Source organism: Hydractinia symbiolongicarpus, chromosome 9 (assembly GCF_029227915.1).
Source record: "Hydractinia symbiolongicarpus strain clone_291-10 chromosome 9, HSymV2.1, whole genome shotgun sequence".
Lineage (NCBI taxonomy): Eukaryota > Metazoa > Cnidaria > Hydrozoa > Anthoathecata > Hydractiniidae > Hydractinia > Hydractinia symbiolongicarpus.
Genome location: NC_079883.1, coordinates 20,189,313 through 20,214,212, shown reverse-complemented (window position 1 = coordinate 20,214,212; position 24,900 = coordinate 20,189,313). Strand labels below are relative to the sequence as shown.

The 24,900-nt window shown below is 35.2% G+C and overlaps 1 protein-coding gene across 1 annotated transcript; it reads right to left on the bottom strand.

The window, feature by feature from the left end:
• Positions 1 to 895: 895 nt before the first annotated feature.
• On the bottom strand, positions 896 to 23,651 carry LOC130656513 (uncharacterized). The gene is made up of 3 exons (XM_057459382.1): positions 23,491 to 23,651; positions 17,621 to 17,881; positions 896 to 6,283 (listed from the first exon to the last, which is right to left on the bottom strand). Exons 1-3 carry the CDS (start codon positions 23,606 to 23,608, stop codon positions 5,667 to 5,669), a joined length of 996 nt encoding a protein of 331 aa, XP_057315365.1. The 5' UTR covers positions 23,609 to 23,651; the 3' UTR covers positions 896 to 5,666.
• Between the last annotated feature and the right edge of the window lie 1,249 nt (positions 23,652 to 24,900).

Sequence of the window (24,900 nt, the reverse complement as noted above, 5' to 3'; positions counted from 1 at the left end):
ATATATGGAAATTTTTAATTCCAAATTCAAGTCGCTCCTCCAAGTTTTTCCTCAATGATTCCTTGGCTGCACGACCATAGCCTATCCATGGAATATTTCTCTACGACACAACGACAACAGAAAGCAGAGTTTTGACGAAGGCTTAGCTAATGCGCATGCTCTGCAGTTTTCGGATTTGGGAGAACTCGTACAGAAAATTCTACCAAATTACATTTTTTTAATGCTGACCAGTAGTACCCCAGTTCTAAAGCCACCCAGCTTTCTTGTTTAGCTCTGAATCGTCAATCTTTGATTAATATTTAACCTTAAACATGTCAAGCGGACTCTAAACATGATTCAATCAGCGTCGTGAGGATTCTATGATTCTTTGGTCAATGTGACGTAAATTATGCAGCAATTTTGAATTTTAAGGTTCGAGAAGAAGCGAGAGCATGACAAGGCCGTATATAGCGAGGTAGCAAAAATTTAAAAGTTTATTGACAATTATTTGCTGTACTAAACTTTTCTGTAAAAAAACGAATGTTATTTTTTTTAAATATTTATATAAATAGAACTAAATTAGGTAGCATCAATATATAACGTCGGAGGCGACCTGTATTGTTTATACGTAGCTAAAAACGTTATAAAATATTCCCTAACAGTGGAAAAGTGTAGAAAACAAATAATTCGCAAGTACAAAAGATTAGAAGATAGTAAAGAAACTTGGTAAACTTTGCCTCACACAACCATGCCTGTAGGGATTTCAAAAAGCTGGACAGGGGTATTACTGTAATTATAACTTTGGCAACAGTACATCTGTCTGCCTGTAGCCTACAGACAGACAGACAGACAGACAGACAGACAGACAGGCAGGCAGGCAGACAGACAGACAGACAGACAGACAGACAGACAGACATTCTTCAATTTCTTGTATTTCGACTTCAAATTATCCAAATTTAAATTCTTAAATATTTCAAAACTCATAAAAACTGCGTTTTGAAAAATATAATTTAAACAATAAAATATAAAAAGGCCTATTTTATTTCATAAAATCTCAGTCGATCTCAGTATCTCGACCCTTACCGTGTGCATCAATACTGGACTCCAAGCAAACATAATCTTTTAGCTTTAATCGCGAAGAAGAAAGGAGCTGCTATATATATTGTTGTTGTTATTATCATCGATTACCTTACCGATCGTTAGCAATCAGTTCCTGAAATTGGTTTTCCTTATATTTTACTGCTTTTGGGACCAAAAATAGGGCAGATAATTCGGCAGTTAACTGGGGGGAAAGGCTTTACCCAACAAAAGGAAGTAGCTCAGCCAGAACAACGATCTTAAGCCTTATTACATAGGCGAGATCGGAAGGACTCAAGATCACGTTCCAACTCATATCGATTTAGATCAAGGTCACTTCCTTCTTCAAGTTCACCCAGTAGTGGCAGAGGACGCCCTAGACATAGATCATCTAAAAAGAGAAAAAAGAAAAAAAAATCAAAGAAATCTAAGAAAAAAAGTAAAGGAGTAAGAAGAAACGAAACCCGACCTCCGGCAGCTGATCAAATTCTTCCCATGCGAAGCATTTCCGAATCACTACAGAGGAGAAACAGTTTCAGTACAAGCTACCTGAGGAAATGGCGAACTATGCAATGAACGAAGATTTGAAGGAAAACATTCAAAAGAGCAACCCGTACCACTTAATCTGGATTCAGTTAAATCTGTTGATACTGGATTGGTTAAACTTCTCGAGGGAAAAAACGAAGCAGACCGAGATAAGGAAATGGAGATTGTCCAGTCCAAAATACGTGATGTTATTGGACCACTTAGCAGAGTTCGGTCACTTCTTAAAGAGGCCAACCTAGGCGAAGCCACCACGACTGAGGTGTCGTCAGAAGATTTGTTAATTCAAGTTGAAAAAAACGGTAATTTTTCTTGGACAAGCCAGTAACAAAGTTGTTTATTTCTGAACATTTTAAATGTTACGTTGCAATCAAAGTCGGATGGAAAAGGTAAGTTAAATGCGAGTTCAGACCTCTTGCAGAAACATTACAAGGAATTGTTTGGTTCAAGTTGGTTCAAGGAGCATGTTTTGGATACCACCAAAAACAATAAACAAACTTTGGACGTATTCCGAGAAGTGCGTAAAAAGAATAAAACACCAATACGTAAGCCCTTTCGACCTGGGCTCCCTGCAGCAGTAGATCAGAGAAAGCAACCGTGGAGGAGTGCTGGGAGCCATCAAAACCAAGGAAGGTGGGGCTTGGTGATAAGGCAAAATTGCTTTCTGCAAGCTCCAGTCAGTCTTTTAAATTTTTTCGTATGGTTTAAGATCTTTATTTTACTAGCTGATGTATGTATATATTTTCTATTTACTTTTAAACGATACGAACTTGTATATATAAACGAACTTGTAACTGTCTTTGACAAAAAAATACACACTACTACTATCATCTGGTAATTTCATTTTCTTTTTAAGAATGGAAACCAGTCCCACCTAATCCAAAAAGTATTTTAAATTACACTAGAGGAAAAAAAATATGTACATCCTCTAATATAACGATTATTCTTGTCAAAGGAAATACCAAAACACATCCCACTGGCAGGAAGATTAATTCACTTTCTTTGATCTTGGGAGATACTGACCAAGGACCCAGAGATTCTGTCTATAGTCACAGGGTACAAAATTCCCTTTGTAGAGGAACCAGTACAAAATCTGATTCCTCACAAGATAAAAGCTACAAAAGTGCAGGACAAATTAGTGGAATTAAAAATACAGGAGATGGTGGAAAAGGGAGGCATTCATGTAGTGGATCACTTGTCAAAAGAGTTTATTAGCAATCTATTTTTGGTTGGAAAAAGGATGGGGGCCACCGACCACTGATAAATCTTTAAACGCTAAATTATTTTATCTCCTATCAGCACTGCAAAATGGAGGGTTTGCATGTAATAAAGGATATGCTGAAGGAGGGGGGTTATATGTGCAAAATAGATCTAAAAGACGCATATTTCTGGTCCTTTGCACAAAGATTTTCGAAAATATCTTCGCTTTCATCGGAAAGGGAATCTATTCGAATTTCTATGCCTCTACCAAATCACTCAAAGTGCTAATTGCAATTTTGCGTCGGTTACAAATACGCCTAGTGACTTATTTGGATGACATGTTATTTTTTGGGAGATCGACACTAGAAACATTAATTGCTTCTCCCTTTAGCATCTGGGATTTGCTATCAACGTCAGAAATGGAACCAGTGCAGAAAATATCCTAAATAAGTTTGTTCCTGACATAAGAAAAAGTGTTGAAGGTTTTAACTTAATGTACAGAGATTTATCAACAGAGATTTGTCCATTTTAAAGTTGACAAAATTGATAGGTTTGCTATCCTCCACCACCCAGGCAGTATTGCCAGCACGTTTGCAATTTCGATACCTTCAACAACAACAATTGACAGCCGGTGCTAGGAAAATTAGTCCTGATGGAATTAAAATGGTGAATAGAAAACCTAAAAAATTTCAATGGCAGGCTTCTGATACAACCAACAGCTCAGTTAGTATTTTGAACAGATGGTCCCTAAAAGAGAAACAGCTTTATTCAAATGTTCTGGAACTCCTTGCTGCGAAGAATGCTATTCTTGCTTTCACGAAAAGCAAACAAATATCTTGCACCCATATCCAGTTGGACAATACAACAGCTCTTTCTTATCTTTTAAAAATAGGGGGGGGTACCAAAGACCAAAATTTAATCAGGATAAACAAGGAAATTTGGAACTACTTGATATCGGAAGGGATTATGATTACTGCCGAACATCTTCCAGGGAAATTAAAATGAGAGCAGATTGGCAATCTCGTTACAGCAAGGATTTCTCGTAGTGGAAACTGTTACAAGTATTCAACCAAGTTTGTATGAAGCTGGGTTTCCTAGAGATCTTTTTCCTTTCCACCTTTCTCATCAGCTGCCCCATTATTATGCGCGGCGCCCGGACCCACACAGTTTTGGCAACAGATGCCATGCAACAAACATGGTCACAAAAAACACTATCAATTTCATAATTTCAAGAGTACTGAACAAATTAGAGAGAGAACAAATACAAATCCTCTCATAACACCAGCATGGCAAACTCACGTTTGGCACCCGGAGTTACTACGGTTGTCAGTGTTTCATCCGATTCTCATTCAGAGAAATTCAAACTTGTTGACCAATGCGCAGGGGGAGGTTCACCCTCTTGCAATGAACGGTACGCTTAGCCTAGCGGCGTGGAAAGTTTCAGGAAAGCCCTTCTTGCGTCAGGAATTTCAGAGATCGCACTAAGTCTAGAAAAGAAGGTTCAACAAGTGAATACAATTCGGCCTGGAATAAATGGAGTAGCTGGTGTTGTGGGGAAAAAGTTGATTTATTTCGATGCCTTGTTTAGCTATTTCGGCCTATCACGAAAAAATTAACAGTATTAAAGTAGGTCAACACGAACATGTGTGTGCGTTGTTAAATTGTGTATTTAATTCCAGATCGCCGCCACAGCTGAAATATGTTTGTACTTGGGATGTCAAGTTTTTCTAATGGGTTTAACTTCTTCATCAAGAGCTTCTAGCATTTGCTATTTAGACATTAGACATATGAATTTTGGTAAAGACAAGTTCCCTTTAATTTTCATAAATTGCACAAAAGTTGAAGAAAAGGAAAACAACCTCCAGCCTTAGAATTTTATTTAACTGAAAAGGATAAGGAATTCTGCGTTAATGTTGCATTAAGGTAAATGCTACTTAATCTCAATTGTTTTTAGGGAAATATAATCTCCGCACGTAAAAATCTATCCATCTATAATATCTAGGTGGATGAAAGATGTTTTAGCTTCTTCTGGGGCAGACCTCTCTAGGTTTAAGGGTCATTTAACACTGTCTACCTTCACTTCAAGGGCAGAGGTGGCAGATGCATCTGTTAGTGATATATTAGGCAAAAGTCGGTCGTCTAAACAGTCTACTTGTCAGTATAACAAACCTATAATTTCTAAGGAGAAACAATTTCAAGCACTTGTTCCCAGTGGGAAATTAGATCAATATGTTATTTGTTTATAAAACGCTTTTAACAGGGGATGTTTGCTGGGGGTCCAGTATGATACACGCGGTAAGGGTGAGATTTTATGAATAAAATCGAAGAAAGATCTAATACTGGCTGCCCTCTTGACAAATTTTATATTTTTTTTTAGCTTTAGATTACGGGTGCAACCGGAACTAAGTTAAAGTATATTTTGTATTATCTATAGAGGTGTATAAAAGTTATTTGTCTGAATGAAAACATAATTTTTAAACACATTCCTGAATTTTATTCTCTTCCTAAAAGTTTGTCTGCCCAAACAACAAACTCTAAAAATATTAAGTGTACTATAAAACACGGAACACCAGTGCTTTACAAACAACATAGTTTTAATAGGTTGCGGGTTCACAGTTTCATTACAGGCAAAAGTTTCCTAGTTCACGTATTTTAACTTCCTGAGGCTCCAGTCTGACACGCGGTAAGGGTCAAGATACTCAGTATTATATCTTTCTTCGATTTTATTCATAAAATCTGAATTACATGGCAGGGGATTCGCGCCTTGACGTAATCCTCTAATTATACTTGCGAGCACTAAACAATAAACACCATGTTAAATATATTGTTCATATGACGCACTACTGATAAGCAGTTTAGCATGATTTCTAACAATTAGTTAACATTTGCTTAAAACGAATTACTTTTGACTTTAATAGAGACGTTGAGAAATACTGATTCCTTGCATGGAATTTGTACGGGTGTATAAAAGCAACTTGGTGCGTATACGTACTCCAAAAACCTTCAGTCGTGAAATCCTGTTTACCGATATCTGGTAAATACATACCATTCAGTATATAAAAGTTTTCTTTTAGATCTAAGCTTCGTAATATATTATGAACAGCTATTTCTAAGAACAGGTTACATTGATATGCAATATGGGACAAAGTTATGTATTGTAAAGATAATTTGCCAGGTATATAAAAGAAATCTGACCAACCCTTTCCACACCTAGGGCTACCATTTCCATTTTTCAAATATGTTTTTACTGCGATGGTTGCAGCTACACTGCCAGTAGATGCAAGCGCTTTTAACTTTTTAAAATAACGTTGACAAGCTGCAAGTCCAACATCTTTTTTCCACCATATCCATTTCTTTACAATTATGTTACCAAACGCTAGCTGTCTCCAGTCTACTTTCTTGGCGCCATGCCAAATTTGGTTCGTATTTAGATCAACCATAGTCCACCAGTTAATTATCATATCATCATTTCCAAAGAAATAACCTGCAAAATAGGCGTGAAGAAATAAAAAGCCCTTGCATATTAGAAATAACGAAATCTCAGAAAATACACAATTTCATTAACCAAAACTTAAGCAACGTTACGGCCAATTTAATTAAAAAAACAAAAAGTCACTCGGCTTTACACTGGGAGATACACCGAAGATAATCCTGCTGAAGCAAATTGTATGTTTACCGAAGCGGAAAGGTTTACAACAGGTGCCAATACCAAGAGCACCAAGGATAGAACGATATTGAAAACTCAGATTAAGCAGATAATAAATAAACATATTAAGTGCATAGAAAGCATAGAAATTAAATTCTTGTACAATCGATGCTCTACAATATAAATTTCAACGTGAACAAAAACATATCGACTCGTTATTGGAGTTAGGTTATTTACATTGTGTACTACATCACTAGTTCACACTTTTTACATTAATGTGATTTATTATCACAAAGACCTTGTTCGCGAGCTCCACATAATACATTTTTTTTTAAAATTGCATAAATAAATATAATAAATAAATGAATAAAACAAATTATAAAAAAAGAAAAGAAGAAAAGAAACAAATACATAAAACAGGAGCAAACAAACTAGAAAAGAATTTTTTTAAATAGAAAAAATTTTTCACTTGAGTTATGAATATCTAATTACGCTCGCCCGTTTAAAAGAGTATATTTACGATGGCCCATATGACTCACTTCTCTTTAAAATTTGGCTAACACGTTTAAGGTAAAAACAAAAGTTCTTTTGTTTTTAGCAATAAAAAAATGAGCATAAGTCCCGCAATTTATTCTTATAAAAAAGTGTGTATTAAAAAAATAAAAGGAACGGAATACCACAATATATTTTTGTTTAAGTATCTACACATAAAACTTTTTGGGGATTAATTACTAAGAGCATTTGATTTTTTTCATGGCCGGGAGCCGGGTGTCATTTATTTACCCTTGTTCCCAGGGATTTTTGGCGTCATCTCTTTATATTTTGAAAAGACAAAATTCCTTGGGGCGAGGGTGGTCATTTATGCAAAAACATGAGTTATCAAAATTCAGCTCAATCAATATTTCGGACTAGAATTGGGTCTGGTAATTTTTTAGATTCATAGAAGAGAAATGTATTTCTCTTTGAGAGAAAAGTGTTTTGAACAGAAGAAAAGATTGCAAAGAAAAGTGTTTTTGTTAAGAATAAAAGTGAACCATAGGGGCCAACGCATATATTGGTTTAGCTGTCTGACAAAAAATGAAATAATACTTCAGTGTCTATAAGTGGATCCTTTCAGGGACCTTGACTACCGCAGAGTAATTTCATAAAACTTACACGAAATGAGTTCCACGGGCTAAGGACTAATCTCTCATATTAATACAAAAGCCGTGTGCGTCTGTGACCGGCAAAGTCGAATATATTTGCTTCAATTTCTTTTAGAGCGCCTATAAAACATACTCTATAAACTGTTTTGTATTTTATAAACTTTTTGTTTACTTTTTAATTGGCTAGAACAAATCATGTGATAAATAATAATTTTGATGTTGTATTCTAATTTTCCGTGGCGAGTTGTAAAACCACGGGGAATGTAAATTCTTATTTCTTTAAAAAGTCTATTTGCAGTGTTATATATAGGAAAAAAAACCTTGCAGGCTAAAAGATTTCGGATTCGTGTTCGCGTGTAATTTTGTTTCCTATACCTTTTAAGTTCGCCCGTATCCTGTTTTGTGCAGAACTACAATGTTGTTTGTCATTTCAAATAAATAGGTATTATCCCATAGTATTATCTTGAAATTGCAAAATGTTCCAATGTAGTGCTGGAGACATAGGCTTGCACAAACCGCGTTACTGTTAGCGGTAGGTTCATTACGTAGCCCAAAGCGGTAAAAAAACGCAAGCCGATCAGACTTCAGAATCAGATGCTCGTGGAAACATTTCGTCTAATGGAAAATCGACTTTAAAGGCCGGTCCTTCACTTGCGCGCCCGCACGCAGCGACTAGGCAAAAGATTAGGATCAATCTTATTCCCGCGCCGTTCACCATGCGCCAACTAAACAAATTGCTTGAATTTTTTGAGGTTTTAACTATTGACCTGTTTTAAAAATTATTTTTTTGTAATTAGTATACTTTTAAACATTTATAGTGTATTTATTTGCTTCATAATATTTTTATTCTACCTGGGGCCTACAACATTAGCATCCTTTTTGTTGGTCACACCCTACGAAAAATGTTTTCTCAACAATACACCACCGTACTTCCACTCATCGTGAATCTTTACAGTTTTAAAACTATATTAGAATTAAGGTCTCCCCAAATGTACAAAAAGTATTCTGAAAAATAATATTTCAAGAATTCTCGCCACAGTTAATATTGATAAAAAATCAATTTATTAAATATTATTGCTTGTGGGCGTAGCGATATCCGTAAATGTTTTTATACCTGCGACATTGGTTTAAGATTTGTACATGACTAAAAACGTTACGAAATTTAAGATGGCTAAGATTTGACCAAAAAATTGGACCCTATTAAGTTTAAAAACAAAAAAAGAAGTAGAAAAAGGCAAAAGAAACAAAAGGGCATGACTTCGTTTATCGGTTTAGAATTAACGATAGTGACCACACCCAAAATCAAGCAGTCTATTCAAGTTAGGGGTTGACCCGGACAAAATTCGGATAAAGATGAGTTTGATACCATTGGAAGCGAAATTTTATTTAATCTAACATACTAAAAATCCGCAAAATTCCTATTTAGGCAAAATAAGCTATGCATATTTTTGTTGTTATGCATATTTTTGTTGACACACCTATTTTGTCTTTTTTTTTACAAATAGTTGAAATTCGCTGAGCCTAGTAACTTAAATAGGTTATAACTCTTTCAAAAACTGTCTAAATGTTTATTCAGAAAGTATAATTAAAAAAAAAAAATTGCTGATGTCAGCATTTTTTCCTTTAGATTTTATATTTGGAAAAAATTCCTTTTTCTGTTAATTCTTTTTTTTGATAACATTGCATTGCTTTTATATTTGAAATCTGTTTACCTTTTCCTTGAAACAGGAGTAAAAGATGTTTGGTGTTATGAATACTCAGGTAGCCACTACGCTAAAGAAAAAGTACCACAGAATCGTAGCGTAAATAATATACTTTTGCATTGTCGTTTTCGTTTAATTATGCTTTTTTTCTATTTTCTTGTAATTTCAGATTGTATATAATAACATTCTTTTAAAAAAATAATGTAAAAACAAATATGTCTGCTGCTAAAACGGCCTACTCTGTAAAGATGGAGAGTGCAAGGACCAAACCGTTGTTGTTGGTGAGAAAGGTCTAGATAATTACGCAATGACGTGGACCTTTAGGATGAACTTAAAAAGAAGGATTTTGTAACTGTTCATGTTGTATGTCGACGTGAGTACACCAGATTGAAAAGAAAAGTTGTAGGGACACCAATGGAGAGCCCAAAAAGGAAAAAAATTGCGATCGTCTGTAAGTAATTTTGGTAATTTATTGCATTATGAAATGTCTTATGAAATTATTCTTAAACTCATTCAAATTTAAAGGTTAAAACTAAAAAAGTGTGGATATAGTAACGTATGTGAAACTGCTTTCAGAAAGCTGAGGTATGAGAAAACTATTTTGTGACTTGTCTAAATGTCAATATCCCTGTACAGGTTGAGCCTTTTAACAGGCAAGAATGTTGTTTTATTTGCGAAAATAAAACAATTTCTGACACAAAGCACCCTGATCGTGTTAACACTGTTCAAGTTCGTACTATAACATTCAAACAAAAGATGATACAACTTTGCAAAGAAAGGAATAATAAATGGGCTTCGGAAGTCAAGCATCGGTTGAATAGCTGTTTTGATTCAGTTGCAAGCGATTCGCATTACCATTTCAATTGTTACCAGGAGTTTTCCAAAAATTTATTTTAATTGGTGTTTGTTTTATGCAGCGTGTCCAAAAAAATCAGAACATTTTAAGATGTTAGTCGATTTAGAATATTTTAAACCTATTATGATCTACTAATAATTCCTTACAACGTTCTGTTTTATTCTGGACACGTTGTATATTTAAAAGTAATTTTGAATTATTTCACAGAGGATCTTCTTGGACAGCTTCAAGACCTGTTCGCAAAGAAGATACCACTATGTCAGATCATTTTGAAGACTTTGTCAGTGGTTTGAAAGTGAAATGGTGATGTTCATGATGATGATCACATTATTGTCATTTCAAAAGTCTTGGAAAACATCAAAATTAAGCTTTCAAACAAATGAAGAACCGCAAAATTATGGATTCAATATCTGGAGTACATCAACATTATCAAAATGTTTATCAGGGCTGAGAGAACAGGGAATTGGCTTGAACACTTGGAGGCGATGAGGCTTTTGCTAAACTTATTCGCTGCAACTGGACATATCAACTACGCGAAAAGTGTCCGCCTGTATCTTCAATCAATGCAATCACTTCGGGAAGAGCATCCATGGCTTTACGACCAGTACAGTAAATCAGGGTATCATTGTTTACGACGCAGTGATCGCTTCTGGGCAGGTCTGTGGCCTGATTTAGTTACCGAGCAGTGCATGATAAGAGCTATCAAAAGTAGTGGTGGCTTAACAAGAGGTAGAGGAATGACTGAATCTACACGCAATATCTGGGTCAGTACCTTGCATGAATGCGCCTCAATTCATGAATTTATGGCGAAATTAACTAATCATCGTTTTGAAAGCAGTCAACAACATTGCGAAGCTGGTGAGGCACGGCGTAAAAGAGACGAAAAAGATGTTCAGATATTAAAAAAGAAGCTAAAGCAACTGTCAAGACTCAAGATTGCAGTGTGTCTTAACTGGAGTGACCGCTGACAAAACGGTGGAGTGAATTGTGATCAAGCAGAAAGGGTTGTTTTGAAAATCCAGAGCAGCCATAATGATGTTGTTGTCAACAAAGCATCATTAAAACGTTCGAAACAAGTAAAAACTCTTGCATCGTGACTTCCAGCAGTCAAGATTAATGGTGATCCAGTCTGTGTCGATCCAAACATTTTGTTTCAACGACTTATAATGCTGATCGATCGAATTGAAGACATGACCAGCTGTCTTGAATATGAGCTGACCCCAGAACCAACATCGCTGTTCAAAGATGGACTCGTGAGAAAGCCAAACAAAGCCCTCCTTGAAAGAGCCTTGGTAAAAGAATCGTCAATAGTTAAAGAAAAAGATGACAGTTCGATCTATGTGCTTAAAATATGTATTGTCTTTGGTGGTTACTTATCTGCATCCACTAAAGACCATGAACACCAGAGGAGAGGAGTAAGGTCTTCCGAAATTGTCTTCATACCAAGCACACAAATCGATTGCTTTCTTTAAGATGAGTTATAAGAGATATATACATAGGTAGCATACCAATTTTTTCTAACAAAGAAAAATGCAAAGTTGCAGCCTCATAACATTTAACATTCTTGAAATTATAGTTTCACTGATTTTCGGTTTTTTGATATGTAAGATAACTTATTTTTATGATGTTTCGTAAATTTAAAAAAATGCTGACATTATTACGTATTCAGTTGGCATGTACTTGTTTAGAGTTTAAAGTGTATTCAAAAACAAACATTTTTTATTAATAATTTGTTCATGATTCCTTCAAATATCTAAAAATATATTATTGTAATGGTAAAATCAAATGGTATAACTTGTATTTTTGCAATTATGCTGATGTCAGCAAATTTGCTGATTTTTGGCAAAAAGAATTATATATGGAAGTAACACTATGTAACTGATATTTATGCAAACTTTCATAAGAATTGGTCCATGATTTAACAAGTTATAGCAAATCAAAGGCACAGTACCTTTGAATTGCTATAACTTTTTATTACCCAGGTACAGTCGACGCTTATTATCTCGAACCTCCGTTATCTCGAACTTTCTCTATCTCGAACTTTTTCTTCGGTCCCTTGAGTTCTGTAAGCAATAGTAGGCAAATAAACGTTCGGTATCTCGAACCTCCGTTATCTCGAACTTTCACTATCTCGAACTTTTTTCTCAGTCCCTTGGACTGATTTACGCTCGTTATCTCGAACTCTTGAAGAGGAATTTTGAAAAAAGAAGACCTTGCACTGCTTGTTTTAAAGTCACAAAATGTTGCAATAAAAAGAAGACATTCCATTGTAAAACAGGTAGATTTTGCAATGTTTTTTTGTGATTTCCTTTGTCAGAATGCCACCGAAAAGAAAGCTCGTTATAAAAACTTTGGCAGAAAAATGCCAAGCATTAAAAGAATTGGAAAAAGGTATTCCAAATAAACACTGCAGTGCTTGTCTATTCACTGATGATGGAAATGACATGCAACGCCTCCTGCTTCGCTTTGAAGATTTGTTTCTTAAAAGTGAAATGAAAAACAAGAAGCAAACTAGTATTTTGAGCTTTTTCGATCAAAAATAATGTATGTAATTGTAATCAACAATAAGTATACATGTACGCAAAATGCTGTTTTCTTTATTATCCATTTCCCTTTCTTGACCAAACAGTTCCTTCAAGTACCCTTAATTCAGGTGAATTTTAATTTTAAAAGCTTGCCCACAGATACTTATGACCGAACTACTGACCCTTGCCCTTTTCTGAAAATTTCAAAAAATTTCGAAAATTGTAACTATATGCGAACAGAAGAAGTATCTAACGTTTTAATATAAAAAATATATACAAAAAAATATCCAAAGAAATAATCAAACGAAACAAATGTTTTTAATGTTTTGTCATGGATGTTATTTTTAGCATATACTGTACTTTTTCAGCAAATATCAAAAAATTGTTTGTGTCAAGCATGTCACGCAAATCATCTATAGTTGCGGTAGTTTTTTCTGATAAATTTTGTTATAGGTAGAAATTTCCTTGCCCTATCAACCTTTTTCTATATTATATGCCCAATAACCAAAACGTGGGTCAGTTGCAATTCTGTAAACCTATCTTCCATCAAAAATTTAATCAAGTGTTTTAATTGAAGACTAAAAGATTCTGTTTCGTTAGCACTAACGTGTCGTAACAAAGAACGATTTGTTGGATCTCCTTTTCCATCTGGGAAAAGAGTTGGAAATGCTAATGTTGCCAAGCATGGGGTTAAAAATTCATTAAAAGGATTAATTCCCATATCAATGTAATTAGTATCAATTAATGTATTTTGAATTCTGTCCCACTCTAAGGTTTGCCTGCTATTAGTTGAAAAAAAACTTGAAGTCAATAGATCAGATATTAATTCATGTTCAGTAACTGGACCATTGTCTGGCAAGAACATCATTTTCAGTTTATTCAACAAAGTCATCTACTATTCTCTGAAAATCAATTATTATATGGCTATACACAGCATTGTTGATTTTCAACCATAGCAGTGGATCTAAAACTCGCGCACGGACAAACTCTAAAATTACTATCCCTCCCCTTTTGACCCTTCACAGCAAATACAACAATAGGTATTTCAGACGGTTTATGTGGCAAAACATTTGCTACAATCTGGACATTATGGGGCAATGTTACACAATGCCCCTTGTAGCTAATAATTCCATATCTATGTTTTACGTACACTTGTATTACTGGGAAGGCTTTTGCTATAATCATCTCTTCACACTGCGACAAGGCTTGTAGTTCACTGGGAACAACACTAGGAATAGCCTTATTTTCAACACTAAAATTTCTAGGAGAAGCCTTGTCTTTAGTACACCTCGTACATACATAATTCTTATGATCCATTTTTGAATTAACAGACGGAGGCCAAGCTTCAAAACAAATAGTACAGTAAAGTATGCACATTTTAAGATTGTCATGAAATCTTTGAAGCTCTTTTAACCACTGTGAGATCACAATTCAATGGTGTATTGCATCCATGTACAGAGGAACTGCATGATTTGAAATTGTATCCTAATATAGTTTTGGGAAACATGGGTACTGCTTTCTGCTGTTTGGCAATTGTCCTACTTGTTAATCGAAAAGTCAATATTACTTTTAAAAGAAACACAATAATCATGATCGACAAAGATCAGCAAAAAATCATCCTGTATGATGGAATTCATAATGCTTATCCAATGATGCATGGGAATAACATTTTTCATTTTTATTTAAAACCTGTCATCAACAGCTCTGTAAACTTGTTAAGGTAGCTAGCTGGCAGGTAACTAGGTTGCTATAAGCTAAATGGCACCTTACGTTGTGAAACTTTTTAAGCTGTGAATTAATTTCTGCTTTAAATTTTTGAGTTACTACCGTACTTAGGGTAATATAAGTAAAACCAAAACTAAGTGTTATCAACAACACAAAAAGAAAAAAGTATATAAAAAAAATCAGATTACAAAATATCTACAACTTAAAATCAACACGATATTTTTCTTCATTAAGAAAATGAAAGAGCATTCAATAAGTTTAAAGTAAAATCAATAAAACTCTTGCTAAATATATATACATTGATTTTGTTTTGTGACACAACCCCAATATCTTTAAACAATGGGTAACTCGAGAGTGACCATGCTGGCTGCACGAGACGATAGTAAAATAACATACCCGTATGTAAGCATAGAATTTTAAAATGCGGACCCGGATGAAAACTGCATTTTGTTTACACGAAATTAAGTAGTACAACACGAAACACAAGTTTTCGCTCAGGAAAAAATTTTTTTCATTACAAGAGCCGCCCTCTTACGGTGCGGCAATAATTAATATGGTGTGCTCGAACCCGGTCCCTTAAAAGGAACGACTGGTACCTTAACACCTGGAGCTCAATTTAGTTGAACAAAATCCACCTCGTTAAAAAACATAACTGGAAATGAAAATTTGAAGGAGTATCTAGCCTAGCTCACTAAATAATATTAAAATAACATTCTATAACAATATTTGTGATCAAATTCGTAACGCAATCTTCATTCTTTTCCAATTTCACGAATATCAAAATACGCACACAGCCGGCGTAGGGCTAGGTTGCGGGGCCACGTCGAACTTTAAAAGTCGTAAAGTTACAGCAATCGCTTGAGAAATCGGTCAAAGAAGAAGGAGAAGAAAAAGACCGCCCGTTTTAATAAGAACTCGGATGTAATCCGAAATCTTAATTAACAACAAATCCTTTTGTGATAAGAACCACTTTAAAGGTTAAAAATATTTTAAGTTGATACTTCTACAGGTGTAAATAAGTACAGTTGACTCTCGTTTTTACGAACTCGATTTTAACGAATTCCTCATTATATCGAACAAAAATACCTTAACACAACGCCTGATTTACCGTCGAAATAGCGAATATTACAACATTTCAGAATCTGAATGCTTCGAATCACCAAATCGAATCAGCAGCATTCGAAATTCAATCTTTGAATTTTATTCAATTGTTTGTTTACATATTTTTTGTTTAAAAAATGTCTACTGAGATAGAGGGTGAGCCTCGGTAAAAAATAAAAAATAAATTGAATCTGGTATTAAGCCATCTAAAATATGACGTTCCTAGAAATACAGTATCGACATGGCTTAAAAAAAAGATGAGATCAAAAATGCTATTAAGTCCGGTGAAGTCAGCTCGAAAAGGAAGAATATGAGAATCGGAAAGAATGATGATTTAGAGAAGCTATATTTACATGGTTTAAAAAATGCGAGCAAACAACTTACCAGTCAATGGGACAGTCGTTAAGGAAAAAGCAATAGGCTATGCAAAGTAACTTCAAATTGAGGAATTCGAAATTGTTTTAAACGTGGAGGAATTTTCAAGGATGCCCAAGCAGAAGCAGTAGAAGAAATAGATGATCCATTTAAATCACTCCAATCCGATTTGGATGAGCTGCGATTACTTGACCAATCATTGGTTCCCAATGAAACAACTGCCGAAGATTATACTGACACTGATGAAAATCTAGTTGTAATAGAGTCTGTACTGATTGACGACGAAGAGATTTTAGGTCAGTACAGGGAAACCCCAAACGTAGATGACGATACTGAAGAGAACGTAGTGGAAATCGAACCTCCAAACAAACCGTCCCGATCTGAAATATACGTAGCTATGGAATTACTTCAGAGATGCAGTCTTTTTGAGGAGAGTTGGTTCATGCAACTCTTTATAATTATTAAACTAAGCTGTACTAAAAAATCGTGAATTTATTTGAAATTATTGAAAAGTTCGCTTTTAACGAATCCCTCTTTATAGCGAACTAAATTGCTCGGGCCTCTCAGGGTTCGCTAAAACGAGGGTCAACTGTAGTTTCCTATATTAATAGGCTAACTGTGTCCGTGTGTTTTTGACAGGCATAGCGGACATGTTCTTTTTCTTTAAAAAATAGCCGCGAGTATTGTTTGTTTGCGCTTTGCAATCTCGTGATAAAAATAAAGAGATTTTATTTGCCGAAAAAAATCACGTATTTAAAATAAAACAATCTATTAACAAATAAAAACGTTCAAAAGTTGGTTCAGGCTCCGAAAGTAAGTAGATTGCTTTATACGGACATTTTACAGAAAAAAATATAATTTTGATATGTATTGTTTTGTTCGAGCAGCAAGTAAAGATAACAAGAGCCTTATGACGCGAACACGGTTGCAATTTCCCAAACAAAGATGGCGTATCAAGTGTCCTCGAATTCTCTGTAGTGTAATGAGTTATCACACGTCAAAAAAAAAAGAGAAAAACTTTAAAAAAGTTAGAAATGTTTCATTTAGGGGCTGATTACTTGGAGAATTTTAGCCCGGGTCGAAATCTCAACTCGGGGCAGGGCTGAAAAATGTTTCGCTATTACATGGAGATCGACCACATGCGCATGGTTGTTTTCAACCCCGGTTAAAAATGATTTTGCGATTATATGACATTTCCGCCCGGGGCAAAAATCCTAGCCCGGTTAGTTAGCTCTACGCAAGTTGAAATTTCAGCCCGGGCTTAAATTCTCCATGTAATCAGGCCCTTAGTTAGGAATTTGACTTACGGCAGACTTACTCCTGCTGATTTTCTTACCATAAGACCTAGCCCTAACCCACTAACATGCGGGAAGTGATCCGGCGTTGAACACTCTGTAGAGCGCTTAATAAGAGCCGTAAATTGTGCCACACGGTCAGGTGGAGCGCTTTAGAACGGATACACAATAATCAAGTGAAACGCATGCACCATTATAGTGTTGCGAATGTAACATATTTTTCAAAAAATAAATTTCCCGCAAAATAGGTGAAATAAAAGTAGAGTTTACACATCGTTGTTACCCTGTCATAGCAAAAACAATTTGTCAATATTATTTTATTTTGCGGAATGAGTTAAGAAAGTGAAAGTTAAGAAATTAATTGTGACTTTCCAGGTATTAAAAAAAGGTGAAATACTCCCAACGTTACTAAAAATCAAAATGTTCGTAAAGCAGAAAAATATAGAATACCTTTGTAGTTTGGAAACTTCTCCATTGCAAGGGCTAAACAATGATACCCAAACAAACCAAAACCATTGTCCAATATTATATCTGGCTGATGCTTTGTTGCAAAGGTTAACCTTGAACGTGGACCACAAATAACAATATTGTCAAAAACTCCTTCATAAAGATCCTTTAGTACTGGTATATTATCGTAATAAGGATAATTAAAATTAAGGACAAGTAAACTCTCCCCAAAGGCATTGTAAAAACATTTCTTGAGGAGCAAATCTAAAAAGAAATATAGGACACATTTAGTTGAATCGTATGACAGCTGAAGCCTGTCCGATAATGGACTTTGTGACGGCAGAGCTCATTTGTAAAATAACTAGAGGCCCTTAGGCCTTGAGGTCAGCGCGACTGAGAACTTTAAATGTGTGAGTGAGAATTGTTTATCCACGAAAGTAAAAAAGAAAATTTTCTTCCGCTTCAAGATAGTAAAATTTACCCACTTTCCTCTGAATAACTATATTAGTTCAAATATCGTCTCACTTCTTATGCTTAGTTTCCACTGCGAGATAGCGTGAGATAATTGGCATATTACTGGGCACGGAGAAAGGAAGTACTATTTCTCGAAAGTTCAAATAAATAGATATCTGACTTTTCAATTTGAATATTCCCGTTTGCAGTTGCAATTGAATTGGGCAGTTCGTCTAAAGCAAGATATTGACTGGTGTAACCTAGGCTGACGTAAAGATCATTCCTTAGTGTCAAAATACGATCAAGATCCCATTCAGTCCAGTAACGCACAGACGCAATAGAAGGGTAACAGATGGCCCACAAAGCATTGCACACGCATTGGCTACCCGCTGATTCTCCAAATCTAGAATGACCTTGATGAAATGAGCCCATTACTATTTTATCCGGGTTGACAGGCTCGGGGTTGGACTAAACGTCACTAGCCATTAGAAAAGCCAAAGTAATATTTACACAAAAACTGAACAGAATGGAGCTGGCCTTAATAAGAGCGAGAAAATTTCTTCAGAAACTGTAGTTCTGAACTGAGCTGAGTGGTTAAACCGAAAGTTCCAATAGCAATGCGATATGCCTAGATCGTAAAAATGCAACAAAGTAGAACAATAAAATTATATAGCTAGCTATATATATATTTTTTTATATATTATTTTTTATTGTAAAAAAAAATCTATTCTATAAGTTATATATATGTAAAAGTATATTGTAAGATCAAGGTAGTGTCCAAGTCTGACAAGAGATTAAATAGTAACAAAGTAAACGTGTGTAAACAAGTAACCAAGTAAACCGTTGTTCTTTCGCTTGACCTATAAGAAAAGAAGAAAAAAAATTACACAATATTTTGTAAACAAAGGGAAGAAACTTTTGCAAGAAGGAAAATTTGCGAAAATTAGGGACCATCAAACGCTCCATTTTCGATTTCACAATCCAAATTAATACCCCATAAAGTAAATTATGAGGATAATGCTACTAAATATATCAAGACCATACTTAAGAGAAAAATAGTCATACTGAAGAAGAACCACTTTGTTCATCACTAACATACTGCCAAGCGGCTCCCAGTTCTGGGGATCGCGGATCGCGGATCGAATCCCGCTCCCTGCTTAGCAGTATGTTAGTGATGAACAAAGTAGTTTATCTTCAATATGACTTACACGCATTATACATTGCATTAGGAGCGAAGCAGATTTTCACCAAGAACTTCATTATTTTGAATATGACAGACGAAAGGTCTGATGACTGATAATGTATTTTTACCGATAAATTCTACGGTCCAGTACCGAAATTTTAAATTGGCTATGAAAAACTGTGTTTTTGAAATATCCACCATCTTTGAAAGTCTTTTTGTAAATTGGGACAAAAACTCGAAATTGGCAAATAATATTTAAAATCTTAAAAATGGAATTACTATAGCCAAAGGCCAATTTTCAAATTTTTGACAGAAATTAATTTTTGCGGATCAGTAACTTTTAGATTCTAAAGTTTCAAAATCGGCCACAATTTATTCTTGTGGTAATTGCAGGAAACATGCCCAGTTATTTCAGCGTGAATATATATATATTGTGCAATATTATGCAATTTTTACATCTATGGCAACAGGGGCAGGAAGGCATGGAGAATTAGTGTCTACTGAATCAAAACGTATTTATTTAAGATGACGGAGAGAGTTGTGTGCACTACTACGAGCTTTGAAAGCAGTTGCACAAATAAAATAAATAATCACAAATGCAAAACATGCTACACAAATATCAGGGTGCGAAATTGGCCAGACGACTTCGATTTTAACTGTAAAATACGATTGTTTTATCAAATGTATCTCTCCTGTCTCTGGCCCCAAAGCGATATTTTCTTCTGCCATGGATATTAACGTCGAAAAGATCAACCCCCACCCTCCTAACGCCGAATCGATACAGGGGAGATATATTTGATAAAACGATCGTATTTTACAGTGCCCGGATCTTGTCTGTTTATGAGCGGAAGAGAGGGGGAACTTCCATGTAGCATCAAACAAACTACATTTGGTCAGAATGTACTTCCGTCATCATGATGGCAGAGCGTGCTGGTGGGGGTGGGGGTTTTCAAAGTAACATCGAATCAACGCTTAGTTTGGCAATGTGAGCATTGATGTCGGCTTTAGCAGTTAGGACAGTAGGTCATTAATTAGCTATATTTCAGTTAATATATAGCTAGCTAGCTAGCTTATTATATGCAGTGCGACTGGCAAAAATTAGAAACCTGTTGAGGTTTGGGAATACTTAAATGCATTAACGGTAGCTACCTAATAGCTAGCTAGCTATAAAACAATAAATAGATAAGTAGAATAACTTGCCTTGAAAATGGTCAACGAACAACAAAACCAGTGAGATCTTCAGTGTACGGAGACATATCTACCAGTCGGACAGCCAAAACCGGAAATATATTTTGTTTTATTTATATTTTAGCTGTATTTCAGATCTGATCAGATCAGTTTCTTTCTTTTAACCCTATTCGGTCTGGGGGGGGCGGATTCCGCCCCCCCTGACGGTTTTTTTTTTAATTACTCCTGATTGCTTTGTTATATGGCTATGATACTTACTGAGTTTCAACATTTATCTATTAGACACCTGCATGCAATTTTTTTAGGTCCCATACCTTTCAGAGGCTTTGATATTGGCCATTACTCGAAACTACCCCTAAAAATCTCTATGAAATCCTTATAATGGAGAAAATATAATAACTCCTGTTAGGATTATCTTTAGAACTTGAAACTTGCAACACAACTTTGTTTCATTAAGAAGAATCATTTTGAATAATTTGAACACGTGACTAATCCGATTTCCCGATTTTGTTGGATTTAACCCGAAAATCGGAAAAAAACGGATTTTCGGGCAATTTTTGGCAATTTTTTATCCGATCCATGTAAAAACCGGAAGATATGTTAAATAACTTTTATTTAGCTTTCAGAAACTTCAAACAGAATGTAAAAATTCGCCCTAGAACAAAAGTAATTATATTTTAAGCAGATTTTAAGCATTTTTAACAATTTTTAAGCTTTTGATGACGTCACAGAAAATGTGCTGACTGACGCAAGCAAATTTTTTTTGGCGCCATTTTGTTCCTTTTATGACGTACTATAAGTGTACCAAGTTTGATTCAATTTGAACAACCCTATGAAAAGTTATTAAGGGGGGGCGGAATCCGCATAGTATGTTCGAAAAACCCCGGACCGAATAGGGTTGAAATGTTGTTTGGTTCTGGAAACTCATGATTCCTGCATCCTGATTGGCTGATGAGTGGAAAACGGCCTTTGGATTAAGTAGTGTGGTCGGGAAGCTGACTAGGGACGGACAGAATAACACACCAACACAAAAACGCAAACTGAAATGAAAGATCAGCTACCTGACGGCACTGACCAATAAGAACACATTAGTCAACAATCGTTCACAAAAATAATGAGCGCTGTCCCCGTCATTAAATGTTGTAAATTGCCCTTTCAGGCTGACAGTTGCCATTTACATGTGACCTTGCTTACCACTTTATTAAAATTGATCACAAGGTTGACAGACTCTACTCTTTTTTGTGGACGATTGTAGATAAGGAAAGTATGTTATTAGGTATTAATTTATGCTTACTACCTTATTACATCATCAATGATGATGTCATAACGTCAGATGGAAATCTTTGAAGATGAATACTTTCAGAACGAAAATAAGATTTTTAAAAAATTTAAAAAAAACAAGATAAACAACTTTTTACCCTCTATAACGTACGAAAATATTATTTTCAATGCAGTAATTCCTTCTTTGTTTTTGATAACGTATTTTTTTAAAATCTTAACCAAAAGTATTCTTTGTAATTATGACAAAAAATAAAATACCTAAATACAACAAAATAATATAAATATCGCTTTTTCAATGAATTCGCAGTAAGATCAAAGAAGCCGCCTCTGTTTTGGGCACTATTTTGCGTACAAACATTTATTACTAAAGAGACTAGTCATTGGCCCGTAGGAAAATCCATCGTTCTCATTTCCCGGACTGTTATTTCATGCATCTGTTATGAAATTACTCTGCGCTAGTCATGGTCTTTGAAAATAGGCAGAAACATTTTTATAGACACTGAAGTATTATAAACTACACGTTTTCCTCTTTTAGCCTAGTTTATCAAAAAATTTCGTCTGATATTTGGTGAAAGTTAAATAAGACATTCATTTTATCATATTAGAACATTTAAACAGTCAAAATACATGGAAAAATCCACGGGGTCGCCCGTTCTTTATATATCGCATTTCGTTTTTCCGTAACAGACAGACAAACAGACAGACGATGGCCATTATAGAGGGTTTAGTATACCCTATCTATTATTTCCAGGAGGGTCATGGCTTAGATGGACAGTTCTAGAGTATTTAATGTTCATTTTGAGCTATGCAGACCCAATTAGGGTCCGCGCTCTACTAGACAACTCCCGACAACATCAAACGGCCCACACAGTGTGCCATCTTATGGGGCTATATGGTAACGTTCACTCGCCCATGTTGAATCGCCGTCAAGAGGAATCGAACCCTGGTCTGGCTATAACCACTAATCTACAGGTAACTTTGGAAATAATTCACTTAATCATTTTAGGGGTGTCGGAACTTGCGCATGACAAAAGTTTGGCGGTAAGTTCAGCCGTCCACACCTTTTTGGTGATTTTCAAGTCAAGCGCGACGGTGGTCATTTTTTATATATATTGTTATCTCAGTTAATTGATTTTAATTATGGTCATGTTATATATACCTTTTCTGAGGGTCCAATGATTCGAGAATGTTTTCTAAGGAATATTTTAATTTTAAAAATATTTTTGCTAGTCATCAGAAAGCAAACATGTTTTTCAAATTTCACGGAGTTGAAGGATCCATCACGGCATTATCGGATGATATTACATGTCGGATCCGGCTTATTTGTCCATAAATAAATGTATTTTTTTTCTTGTCATACCCCCGAAGAATAGAAGATTGAGCTAGTTGAGACAATTCGCTTGGAAATAATGGAGAAGGATAATAAGAACGTTTAGAAATAACATGTTCTAGACAAGATTAGAGAAAGGTCATTTATAGGAACTGTATATTCGTACGCACTTTAATATGACATAAAGTGCGTATTAATAGTGCGTAGCGCTGTTCATACGTAGAAAAAAGGAAAAAGAATCCTAACCCTAACCCTAACCCTAAAGCACTTTACGTACGAATAGCGGATGAACATATACATACGCAAAAATGGGTAAAAGTGCGTACGAATATACACTACGTCATTTATACATAGCTAGCTCTACACCTGTCCAAACCATAATAGCTATCCTGATGGAAAATGGACGTTTCTTAAAATAAAAAAAAAATAAATACTTACTATCATATCTTTTTTCATCAATTGTTACCTCTTTCTCATATCTGAAACTAGCGTATAAAATTAACAGGCATGTAAAAACCATAATAAATGCCAAAACTTTTTGCATCCACTTCGCCATTTTTGCGAAGTAATCAAGCTTCGCGAGCGAAGCAAAATTGTGGAGAACGTTTGCTACGCGAAGTATTCCAAGAAAATTTTTGAAATATCTTTAATAGACGCCCGAGAGAGGGCGGTCATTTTTAATCGGTTGACGTGCGAGAATTTGCATTACGGTTCAAATCTCGCACAAAGCTAATCTTCCAGGTTTTCTATTGTTTTCGAAAAACCGTCGCACGCATTGGTAAATTGCTACGAGTACCACCGTAGTAACGAAATTATCGTTGTTCAGATTTTAAAAGTTATGCTTGCAAAGAAATATTTCAATGTGCATTTAATACACTGGAATTCACTCTGTCTTTTTGCCATTGCTCTTCTTACCGTAATATTTTAAAGCTCACTGCGTGGTAATACTATTTTGGCATCCTCGTGTCCCAAGGGTCCTTTAGGCCCTAAAAAGGCAAAATGCCCTGCGGAACAAGGTATTTTGGAGTACTTTATCCTCCATTTTTGTTTTAATCTTCTAAATTCTTTAAATTCTGGGCGTACCTTTTCTTAAAGCGATAATAGATAGTCTTTTATGGCAATTCTTTTAGCTGACCGACTTTTTTACTTTCTGTTTACCTATCTACACTTTCTATTTTTCATTTTAATTTGGATGTTTGAGATAGCGCAAGATATGACCGTAGATTAAACATTTTTTGAAAATAATAGTATTAAAACTGTTTTTGTCTTTTAAAATAATTTATTGCTAGTCCTGATGATTCTCATCGACTTTACTCGCGTACTTTTAGCTTATTTGTTGCTCTGCAGATTTGATTTGAGTTAGATTGAAACTAGAAATTCAAAAAAGGTTGCGAAGCATTTCGCAAGTTGCAAACAAAATTGAAACAAGCTAATACATGTCCCAAACGTTTTTTGATTCTCTTCGATATAATACAGCGACGCGCTAAGATCTTTCTGCAGCAGATATGTGGAAAAACTGAATATTGTAGGCGAACAACCCTGGGGACGAGGTTGTAAAACGAACTCTCTCCGGAACAATTAGTTGCGTAAAAATAGTGATTCTTTGGCTGCTCGAAAATTTAATATGTGCGAAATATTTCTTTTCAGGTGCGAGAAAATTAGATCGCGCGAAAAAGAACGAATAATAATAGTAAAAATTTCGTAGCATCTTTTTCCAGAGAATTTTAAAATTACAACCTCGATACCAGGGCCTCGTTCTTGTGTTTGAAGGATTTTACATGTTTTCTGTAACGCGTTGTGAACTCGCCCCCACTGGTGCCAAAATAGACAGATGTGCTCGTGTTCGTT

Bases quoted from the DNA above. Each gene is read 5' to 3' on its own strand.
- LOC130656513 (XM_057459382.1), bottom strand. From the start codon at position 23,608: ATGGCGAAGTGGATGCAAAAAGTTTTGGCATTTATTATGGTTTTTACA. The intron at 17,882-23,490 runs GTAAGTATTTAT...ATTTCTTTTTAG, and splicing joins TGATGAAAAAAGATATGATA to ATTTGCTCCTCAAGAAATGT. The intron at 6,284-17,620 runs GTATTCTATATT...CCTATTTTGCAG, and splicing joins GAAGTTTCCAAACTACAAAG to GTTATTTCTTTGGAAATGAT.